Consider the following 11,366-nt stretch of genomic DNA (forward strand, 5'->3'; position numbering starts at 1 on the left):
AAACTATACAAATTATAAATACTTTCCTCTTCTCCAGCTCAATTGGCAAAACGTGCAAGAACCCAATTTTTATGATGAAGTTGTGCAAGAACACATCATTTTTATATAGATTTTTTCTTCTCCTTTTTGTTTTTTGCAGTAGTAGCTAGAATCCCTCAGACCAAAAGGAAAAAGAAACCAGAAATATCCCATTTTTCTTCTTTATTCGGTATAGTCCTATTGAAATGGTAAATGAACCTTATCACCCCCAACTTTGTGAGACATTACCTTTCCAAAGCTGACTGATATCCACTCCTCTTTGAAGTCTTGGTGCCTTTTTAAGCCAGATCTAATGGGAGTTTTTAAATGGTTGTAACTTGTAAGACAGTATAGTTTGAATTCAAAGAAAATCATACCCTCAAGAGTTGGAGACACAAGAATAAACCATGAGAGTAAGAACATAACATTATACCTAAAAGTCCCAAAAGGGTCCATATGTTTATCGAAGTATCAAATTAGAAACTTATCTAAACCCAATTTGTATCATAATGTTAGGCAACTACCCCATCATTTTCATACCCTTCATAGTTGGCCCTTTGCTAGTTGTCCCTATAATTGCTTAGGAGTCAAGCTAAGCCAATCCCAGAATAGCATTCTCCCACAAAAAATGGTTGCTGTGTTCAACAAGGAGCTCCTGAGCTGGTACCTGATCACAGTCAAGCTCCGAGAAACAGTTGAATCCGGAATAGCAAATCCGAACCAATCAATCCAATCTCCTGATCAGAATCTGCAGAAACGAGAGCAGCAACAATCTCAGTCACTCCAAGTTGTGATCCAAAATGGTGGTGATGGGAAATTTGAAGAAGGGCCGAAATCGCCAGAGTCCGAGTGGGTTCTCACCATCAAAGATAAACTCGAGCAAGCTTCTCAAGACGATGCAGCAAATGTGTGGTCAAAGCTCTGCATCTACAGAGTCCCACATTACCTGAGAGAAGGTGATGACAAAGCTTATGTTCCTCAGATTGTGTCATTGGGGCCTTACCACCATGGAAGGAGACGCCTTCGCCAAATGGACCGCCACAAGTGGCGTTCGCTACATCAAATGCTCAAGAGGACTAATCAGGACATAAAGCTCTATCTGGATTCTATGAAAGAAGTTGAAGAAAAAGCTCGGTCTTGCTATGAAGGGCCGGTTGCAATCAGCCTTAGTAGCAATGAGTTTGTTGAAATGATGGTGCTTGATGGTTGCTTTGTGCTTGAGCTATTTCGTGGTGCAGCTGATGGGTTTAAGCAACTCGGGTACCCTCGAAACGATCCCATTTTTGCAATGCGTGGCTCGATGCATTCGATTCAGAGGGACATGATTATGCTTGAGAATCAGCTTCCACTTTTCGTTCTTGATCGGCTATTGGGTCTGCAGTTGGGGGATCCTGAGCTTAAAGGACTTGTATCCAAGCTAGCATTGAGGTTTTTCGATCCATTAATGCCAACAGATGAGCCATTAACAAAGAGTGATAGGAACAAATTGGAGTCATCACTGGGATATGCAACAACCTTTGATCCATTGTCTGATCAAGGTGCCCTTCATTGCCTTGATGTTTTCCGACGTAGTCTATTGCGATCAGGGCCGAAACCTGTGCCAAGAGTTTGGATCAAGAGATGGTCAAACGTGAATCGGGTTGCCGATAAAAGGAGGACACAGTTGATTCATTGTGTCACAGAGCTTAGGGAGGCCGGGATCAAGTTCAAGAAGAGGAAGACTGATCGGTTCTGGGATGTGAAATTTGAAAATGGGATTCTGAGTATTCCAAGGCTCTTGATCCACGATGGTACTAAATCTCTATTCCTCAATCTTATTGCATTTGAGCAGTGTCATCTTGATTGCAGCAATGACATTACCTCCTATGTCATCTTCATGGACAACTTGATCAACTCTCCTGCTGATGTGGGTTATCTACATTATTGTGGCATAATTGAACACTGGCTTGGCAGTGATGCTGAGGTTGCTGACCTATTTAATCGTCTCTGCCAAGAGGTGGTCTTCGACATCAATGACAGTTATCTTTCTCGGCTTTCGGCTGATGTAAACCGCTACTACGACCACCGGTGGAATGCATGGCGTGCCAGTTTAAAGCACAACTACTTCAGCAATCCCTGGGCCATCCTCTCCTTCCTTGCTGCTGTTGTGTTGCTGTTTCTGACTTTCACTCAAACCTTCTATGGAGTTTATAGCTACTATAGACCGCCAAACTAGGTCTAGCATGTAAGTTTTTCCAGCATGGAAGCCTTCCCTATCTCAGTTTTGATTGCAGTGTGTTTTGTTTGGACTTGGGACACACATGTCAAGTCGTAGTAAACATTTGCCACTATAAGTAAAGCATATGATTTATTAACAATGGAAGCCCTTCCTAGTTCAGAATTGAAAATCAACTTCAATGCACCCTCCATCATGCACACAACATGTTCTATAAGACATAAATGCCATCAGCAGAGAAATGCGATCTAAACTTCAGCTAATGGTGGCATTAAGTTTTCTTCTTAAAATTGTAATACTTCATCTCCAGTTGGAAAACACGAAGTCTGTCACAAGTTCCATGTCATAATCTTATCAGCTGAACCATTCATGTTTAAGCTGTCAGTAACTGGCAATTCTATGTTCTATAAAACCTATATGATGCAGGAGAAGCCTTACTGCCACAAGCAATAAGGCTAACAGACATTCATATGAATCACAAGATGACACAAGAATGTTCCAAACAACAACTTTCGGCCTCAATTCAAGGAAATAAATTGCATTAATCCCAGTTTCAACTAAACCATGAAAAAATACAACAAAATATGACATATCCCAATTGCATTGGATGGCTAGTATTTTCACTGCAAAACTCTAAAAAGTACATGTCATTCAATTGATTATTTGGGATGGGAATGTAGAGCATGTCCCTTCTATACAAATGGATCTTTTAATACTAAGAAAGCAAAAAAGAAAGGCCTCCAGTAACCGCTTCATCTTCCTGTAGCAAAATATTACAGGGGGATAAGCAACAGATTCCAAAAGCGTACACTAACCAATCACCCAAGCTGCCTGAATTAGTTCTTGAACACGATTCTTCCGCACCACATCTTCCAAAGACTCTAGCGCTGTTCAACATAACACATCAGAGCACATTTCATCATGTAATTGTGACTTGCACGAAAGTGAGTTTGATTCAAAATGTACCTGAAATGTGGTTCTAATCCTTAGGTAGGAGGGTTCTGGTTTACAGTGCAGAAGCTTTCTTTCCATCATACCTCTGCAAAAACACAACCCCGATTTAATTAATTCACAAAGGCTCGACGCATCAGCATGATATTGACAAGTAACAAAAGACGCCTTTGCTTTGGCGACGAGAGCATTACCTGCTTGCCAATAGAGAAGGGAACATATTTGTACTTAACCATGTGCACGATCTGCCTCCTCATTGTGAGAACAAAGAGCACAAGCCAGTAAAAGAGAAGAATGGGCCAGAACACAGGCACATCAAATGCACTGAAGAATGTCATCACGAAAGCAATGCAAAACGCCTTTGTAATTGAGTACCTTCCAAAGCAAACAAACAAATCCAAACCTAAATTCAATCCATTCGTCTCGAAAACTCTAACCGACATTTCATCGAACACATACAGTGCATCTCTAAAAAACAAATCCTCAACCACAATTTCATAAAATTCAAAACTTTTTTCCGATTAGAATTCGAAATTACCAGAATTTAAACTCGGGGAGGCGTCGAACGAAGGGACGGAACTCGTCGGATCCGCGGGTGGGGAGGCTGGGGCCGTCGGAAAGGTCGTGGATCTCCGGGTCGACCTGAGGAGAGAGAAAGCCGATGAGCAAGTTGAGGAGGTAGATCCCCAAGCCGTACGACACGACGTAGAATCCCTGGACCCGGTAGATGCGGAAGGCGTAGACCAAGGCGACGGCGAGGGTGGCGAGCCAGCGGTAGAGGAGGTGCGGCGTCGTTTTGTCGAGCAAGTGCTGAAATCGGCGCGAGACGCCGAAGCTCAATGCCTGGAATGCGTCGAGCGGCGATCCCTCAGACGACGGGTCGGCGGTGGCGGCGAGACCCACGCCCGCCGCTCCGGTGTCCATTGTTGGTTTGATGTGAATTGGGATTTGATTTTGAAGCGGAGAGAGAAGACCGGAGTTTACGGGTGGTCCTCTGCTTTACACAAGGGGGTTGGCGGTTCTTTTTAATACGTCAGGATTTTTGGTCCGGTTTGGACCGGCTCTATTCTGGTTGGCATCTGGGTCTGGTCCGCTTGGCTCACCAAACTTTAGTACTTGGCTCACTTTAGAGCTAATATTTCCAAACAAAATAGGCATGAAAATTAAGCAATTACCTTAGATTAAAATTAAATTCTACTAAATTTCCTGCAGATTTGTTATATTTCAAGCTTTTTCACGATAAATTTGATAATACATTACTAAAAGTTGAAGGCTTGAATCGTTTTTTAAAGTTCTAAATTAGTTATTGATGTCTAAACGAAATTGAATCAATATAGGTTTTGATATCAGTTTAAAATTTATCAAATTTAAGTTGAAATAACAGTTTATGGTATAAAATCTTTAAAACATCCATATTATTAGGTTTTTGAGTTTTATTTTATTTTACATGCAGTTCTAAAGAAAGATAGATAAACGTTTGAATAGTATGTAGTTGACAATTCTCAACAATAATTTGATAAGCCTCAAGCCCTCAAGATTTTGTGCTTCAACAATCCATTTATTTATCATCGGTGATTTGGCGACACTGTACTAGTAACATCATCATCCCTTTTCTCTTTCATTTCAACAAAATCAAAAGCCAACCAACTATGTATACATTTCACCCATAAGGCCTGCTCACCTAAGGGACAATTTTTAAGGGACTGTGAGGGACAAGTGAATCTGACGGCTGAAAATAAATGCACAGTTTTAAATTGTTATAATTTCTGTTTTTATATTTAATACATGCGGTTGAGATGCATTTGTTTCTCATAGTCCCTTAAAACTGTCCCTTAGGTGGGCAAACATGTTTCTGCAAACATGTTTCTCCCATTATGAAAGAATGAAAATATTTCTCTACTCAATATATTAATATTGAGCAGAGAAATATCAATATGATAATGTTGATATATTATCATTCTCTTTGGTAGATATATTATCACTGAACTTTTTTTTTTTTAAAAGAACTTTTTTTTTTTTTAAGGTTACAGTGGGCCTAAAAAGTAAAAACAAAGAGCAATGTCGTTCAGTATCTCCGGAAACAGTTCTGGTATGACAACAATTAAGAACATGCTAACAAATGTATTACGATGGCCATATGTGGGTGCCATATTATACAAATCAATCTAATTAAGCTTAATTAAAAATAAGATGGTAGTTGCTTATGTAATGCACCTCTTCCTTGATCAGTGGATTATTGGAATTTGAGTATTAATAAATACTTGCATCATATAAAGGGTCTATGTGTTCTATCTCTAAATCTCTTTCAGTTTAGACAATTGATAGAGAAGATTAGGCTAAAATTTATAATTCATTCTACAAAAAATACACAACTTCTACCAAAGAGAATCAAATGAAAGGCTTTTATAAGAATTCTCATTGAATTTAGATTGATAAGTTTTCATCTTGTACATGTCAGATTATGAATCAGTGACTAGATAAAATCTACTGAGAACGCTAGTTACAGATCATATACTCTGTAAGATATTTACAATATTATCAGGAGGCTGCTAACATAAACTGATAACACTATACTACCTTTCTTTAGTAACACTACAGTACTTCCCAAATCCCTGAAAGAGTTGCATTATATTCTAAGGCACTCACATGCAACCTGGAAGGGAAGACTATATTTACATGTATGTGTAACAAAAAACAAAGAAAGAGAAATGCCGTGAAGCTGGTTGGTCACTCTTTCCGTCTACCTGAGGTTAGATGTTACTAGAACCAGACGTGTAGACTTCTTCTTTGTTTTAGTTAAACATGTATGATCTGTAATGTGCTTATCAGAAAATAATAATAATAATATGTCTGATGTTGTTACCTATGAAAATCACCTCGGCCTCAATAGCCGAGAGATCAAGGAACAAACGTTCTTCTTGATGAATGGATTGTGGAGCGTGCCAGCACACGGGCAGAAGGCCAAGTGTGCAATTGTAGATGTAGTAGATGTAGTGCGCGTGTTCTGACTTCGTCGAGCGACTGAAAGCCGAGGAAGGAACAATCACGACTGAGGGTTCAATGCCTTTGGATCAAGGACTTTTGAGTTGTTCAATGGATGAAGCAAATAGTGATTAGTAACTGAACAATTACGTTAAACTACTCCTAATGCAAGAGCATAAACACGATAGTAACAGAGCAAGGAAGTAAACTCTAAATTAAGTGCAGAAAGGTAAAGAGCAATAAAGTAAATCGCAGGAAAGTAAATAGCGATAAAGTAATAAAGAGCGGAAAAAGAATATAATAAATGACTTGAAGAATAAAATTATCAACTATTATAAAAAAAAGTAACAAATGATTACAAGAAAAATGAAGGGAAATGACTGGAACTAGTAGAGCCAACAACTAAAGAATTGAAAAGACAATGAAATTAATCTGGAGCTAAGAAAAATAAAAGGAAACCCATGATGGAGTTTTGACTGGAGATGTGTATGTGTCTTCTTGATTTGTCGATTGCTTCTTTATATAGAGGTGGACTTGCTTGTAGCTGTAGAAGCCTTTTACGCATCTAATTCTTGTGCTCATCTCTGGAACTTCTTTGACAACTAAAACTCTATCTTCATGTGATGTATATCGGCCACGTACTAGTCTTCTTCACGGGGTAGTAATCTTCTTCTTGTTAAAGTCCTTATCTAACTGTAATCAAAGTTAGTTCAAAAGGCCACGTACTTGGTTTCATTCTTCTATTACAGTCCTTCATGCACTAAAATGCTAATCTTGCATGCAAACTCCTAAATTGATAACTCGTAACATGTTGCACCACGTGAAAGTCTTGCAAACCAACAATTGCCAAGTTGGATTAGTAAGACTAATCCATGAGCACCAGTACGTGCATGACCTTGACTTCCTTGATATCTATCTCAACCTTAATTAGAAGATATATCAAAACATTCTTTTGCTATGATGCCTTCTTCCTATTAACTCATCCTCAAGATAACAACACATTAATAATGAGAAATTCGTTAATCATTATCTTGATTCTCCCTTCAATGGCTTTGACTTGATGAAATGGAGGTTGATAAACCGAGTGTAAACAGATGTGTAAACTTTATTGCGTTTGTTAATGTAGGAATTTTTTAACATTAATTTCTTTAGTCTTTATTATTATTTTTTTTTTAAAAAGAGGACGTTACGCCGTAATATGACTAAAAGTAGGTAATTACACAATATAACTTACCCGTCATGGCCACGTCAATATCAAGCCATAGAGGCTACCCTTAAGCAACCTAATGAAATTACCAGTAATAGAACCCAGAATCAAACTCTAAACAATGTTAGGGCAAGAGAAAAAAGAAAAGACCCTTATGAAAGAACGATAATGTATCTCTGCTCAATCGGATCAATCCTACACAAGGTAACTCCTCTCACATTTCTCATTCTATATTACGTTCACGTTTACCTATGCAATACAATACAACTTGGATTTTCTTTTCAATTTATCAATTTGATTAGTGATGCGAGACCCCATTCTCAATACCCTCATTAATTCCAAATCTTACATTATATGGATCTTTGTATGTTTTTCTGTATTTGTATTGATCACATTATTTTATTCAAGAACAGGTTGAATGGTAGTCTTTAACCAATGTCTGGTTTGTATATGAAATGTTCGCATGGCCCTTTTTTATCTTCATTTCCATCTGGATTTCAATAATTGAGCTTCTTTGTTGACTGTTCTTGGTTCGTATCGATTGCAGTGTGTATAAATGGTAGCAGTGCAGGGCAGTGCAGGACAAGACACAAGAGAATGTATATGGAATCGATCTTGACAAAAAAAAAAAAAAATTAATTTATTTTTTTTATTTTTTTACCAGGGTAGTGTTAGGACCTCCATTGAGTTTCATAATGGATGTGAAATCTAGTGACCCATCACCTCAACCTGCTGCCGTTCCCTCCGGTCAAAAATAATGCTACTCAAAATGCTGAGACTCTGAGAGTGCAAAAGGGGTTTCTGAGGTTCTTGGATCGTTTAGTCTTTTCCGAAGAAAACAAAGTGACTTTTCTTTGTAATTTGTATTAGTCTTTTTCTACAAAAGGTACACTTGACACATCTCAGTCTGCAGTGAAGGCTTTCCAGGTCAAGGCTGGCCATCTCGTCTCTCAAAACAAATTAAGATACCAGGTATATTATCAGACCTGTGAGGCTTCTTCAAGTTTCTTTCTTGATTAATGATGCCGAGTGTAGAAACAAGGTCAAGTATTGTATTTTCTTTTAAATTTCAGTAGAATGTGAATTTGGGGTTTGGATTGTGAAGCTGGGGTTTCTAGTCATAACCCAAGACGGCTAACCAGATAAAAGAATCAAATATTCTGGAGAGAATGAACATAGGACAAGCAATAGTTCACCCAAATCACATAAGGCTTATAGACTGGATTAAGTGTTTATCCATGTTCGGACTCTGTAACGCCAGCCATCTCCTTCTGGTTCGCGCGCGCGCATGCCTAATATTGTTTTTCTTTTCATCTTATGACTAATTATTACCTTGTTTACACCATAATACATGCAAGTTTTCTGCAAAGGTCAGTTTGACATGCATTACCACTAAAATTACAGGAGGGAGGTCTATAGCTACTATAGACCGCCAAACCAAGTCTAGCATGGAAGCCTTCCCTATATCTGTTTTGATTGCAGTGTTTTGTTTGGATACACAAGTCAAGTCGTAGTAAACACTTGCCACAATAACTAAACCATATGATTTCATCACAACGGAAGTCCTTCCTAGTTCAGAACTGAAAATCAACTTCAATGCACCCTCCATCATGCAACAACAATGTTCTACAAGGCATAAAAGCCATCATCAAAGAAATGCGATCTAAACTTCAGTTAATGGTGGCATTAGCAAGTTTTCTTTCTAAAATTGTAATACTTCATCTCCAATACGAAAACAAAAAGTCTGTTACCAGTTCCATGCCATAACCTTATCATCTGGACCATTCCTGTTTAAGCTGTCAATAACTGGCAATTAATTCCATGTTCTATAAAACCTATAAGATGCAGGAGAAGCCTTACTGCCACAAGTAATAACGCTAACAGACATTCAAAAGAATCACAAGATGAGACAAGTTAATCCAAACAACTTTCGGCCTCAATTCAAGAAAATGAGTTGCATTAGTCCCAATTTCAACTAAACCATGAAAAAATACGACAAAATATGAGATATCCCAATTGCACTGGATGGCTAGTATTCTCGCTGCAAAACTCTAAAAAGTACATGTCATTCAATTGATTATTTGGGATGGGAACGTAGAGCATGTCCCTTCTATACAAATGGATCTTTTAATACTAAGAAGGAAAAAAGAAAGGCCTCCAGTAACCACTTCATCTCCCAGTAGCAAAATATTACAGGGGCATAAGCAACAGATTCCAAAAGCGTACACTAACCAATCAACCAAGCTGCCTGAATTAGTTCTTGAAAAAGATTCTTCCGCACCATATCTTCCAAAGACTCTAGTGCTGTTCAACATAACATATCAGAACACATTTCAACATTTAATTGTGACATTTCAACATTTAATTGTGACTTGCACGAAAGTCTGTCTGATTCGAAATGTACCTGAAGGGTAATTCTAATCCCTAGGTAGGAGGGTCGTGGTTTCTGATGCAGAAGCTTTCTTTCCATCATACCGCTGCAAAAAACAACAACCGAGTTTATTAATTCACCGAAAGCTCGACACACTAGCATGATATTGACAAGTAACCAAAGATGGACGTGAGCATACCTGCTTGCCAATAGAGAAAGGAACATATTTGTACTTGATCATGTGTACGATCTGCCTCCTCATTGTGAGAACGAAGAGCACTAGCCAGTAGAAGAGAAGAATGGGCCAGAACACAGGCACATCAAATGCACTGAAGAATGTCATCACGAAAGCAATGCAAAACGCCTTTGTAATTGAGTACCTTCCAAACAAACAAACAAAAACCAAACCAAAATCAAAATTCAATGCATTCGTCCCTAAAATTCAATGCGTTATCTCTAAAAACCAAATTAAACAACCACAATTTCAAAAAACAAAACAAACAAAAAAAATTGAAAAATTTCTTCTAATTAGAACTAGAACGAACACAGAGTGCATCTCTAAAAACGAAATCAAATAACCACAATTTCAAAAATAAATTCCAAACTAAATATGAAATAAGTCAAAATTACCAGAATTTAAACTCGGGGAGGCGTCGAACGAAGGGCCGGAACTCGTCGGATCCGCGGGTGGGGAGGCCGGGGCCGTCGGAAAGGTCGTGGATCTCCGGGTCGACCTGAGGAGAGAGAAAGCCGATGAGCAAGTTGAGGAGGTAGATCCCCAAGCCGTACGACACGACGTAGAATCCCTGGACGAAGTAGACGCGGAGGACGTAGACCAAGGCCACGCCGAGGGTTGCGAGCCAGCGGTGGAGGACGTGCGGCGTCGTTTTGTCGAGCAGGTGCTGATATCGGCGCGACACGCCGAAGCTCCACGCCTGGACGGCGTCGAGCGGCGATCCCCGAGACGACAGGTCCTCCGCCGACGACGACGACGACGACGCGGCGAGACCCACGCCCGCCGCTCCGGTGTCCATTGTGGGGCCCGCTTGGGGTTCGTTGATCCAGGTGTGTCGGTTGGTTGCTTCTTCTTCTTCTTCTCCTCTTTTTCTCTCTCCGGGCGCGTTGATGTGAATTGGGATTTTTTTTTCTTTTCTTTTTTTTGTTGGGGAGTTTGATTTTGAATGGGAGAGAAGGACCTGAGTTTACGGGTCGTCCTATACTTAACAGGGTTGGCGGTTCTTTTTAATGCGTCAGGATTTTGAACCGGTTTGGATTTGGACCGGATCTATTTGCCGGGCTTTGGTTGTGACTATTGGATCTGGAATGCTGGATGGCATCTGGGGTCTGCTCCGCCTGGCTCACCTAACTATTCACTTTCCTACTTTCCCTAGCTATATTTCTAAACAAAATAGGCAATGCAAATTAAGCAATTTGAAATCCTGTTACTTAACAGGTGAAGGCTCGAAACATCTTTTAAATAAGTTTTATGAACGTTAATGTCAAAACCAATCGAATCAAAGTAAGTTTTAACATCAGCTTGAAATTTGTTAAATTTTGAGTCAAACTATTACGTCATTGTACACAATCTTTGAAAAATATATATTTCTATATTTTTGATTTTT

General features: G+C 39.2%; 3 protein-coding genes across 4 annotated transcripts; 1 reads left to right on the plus strand and 2 right to left on the minus strand.

The window, feature by feature from the left end:
* The first annotated feature begins 445 nt into the window (after positions 1-445).
* Positions 446-2,233, plus strand: LOC112186575 (UPF0481 protein At3g47200). Of its 2 annotated transcripts, XM_024325038.2 has the most exons (2): positions 446-1,808; positions 1,972-2,173. In XM_024325038.2, the coding sequence occupies exons 1-2, from the start codon at positions 647-649 to the stop codon at positions 2,064-2,066; spliced, it is 1,257 nt and encodes a 418-aa protein (XP_024180806.1). In that variant the 5' UTR covers positions 446-646; the 3' UTR covers positions 2,067-2,173. The 2 variants fall into 2 exon arrangements, with proteins under 2 accessions (XP_024180806.1, XP_024180805.1); XM_024325037.2 differs by having other exon boundaries at positions 446-2,233.
* Positions 2,234-2,729: 496 nt separating this feature from the next.
* On the minus strand, positions 2,730-4,193 carry LOC112186577 (protein RER1A). The gene is made up of 4 exons (XM_024325040.2): positions 3,723-4,193; positions 3,379-3,559; positions 3,200-3,272; positions 2,730-3,120 (listed from the first exon to the last, which is right to left on the minus strand). The coding sequence occupies exons 1-3, from the start codon at positions 4,106-4,108 to the stop codon at positions 3,240-3,242; spliced, it is 600 nt and encodes a 199-aa protein (XP_024180808.1). The 5' UTR covers positions 4,109-4,193; the 3' UTR covers positions 2,730-3,120; positions 3,200-3,239.
* Positions 4,194-9,287: 5,094 nt separating this feature from the next.
* On the minus strand, positions 9,288-10,953 carry LOC112186576 (protein RER1A). The gene is made up of 4 exons (XM_024325039.2): positions 10,375-10,953; positions 9,944-10,124; positions 9,778-9,850; positions 9,288-9,677 (listed from the first exon to the last, which is right to left on the minus strand). The coding sequence occupies exons 1-3, from the start codon at positions 10,776-10,778 to the stop codon at positions 9,791-9,793; spliced, it is 645 nt and encodes a 214-aa protein (XP_024180807.1). The 5' UTR covers positions 10,779-10,953; the 3' UTR covers positions 9,288-9,677; positions 9,778-9,790.
* Positions 10,954-11,366: the final 413 nt, after the last annotated feature.

The sequence above is a fragment of the Rosa chinensis genome, chromosome 2 (assembly GCF_002994745.2).
Source record: "Rosa chinensis cultivar Old Blush chromosome 2, RchiOBHm-V2, whole genome shotgun sequence".
NCBI classification, from domain to species: domain Eukaryota; kingdom Viridiplantae; phylum Streptophyta; class Magnoliopsida; order Rosales; family Rosaceae; genus Rosa; species Rosa chinensis.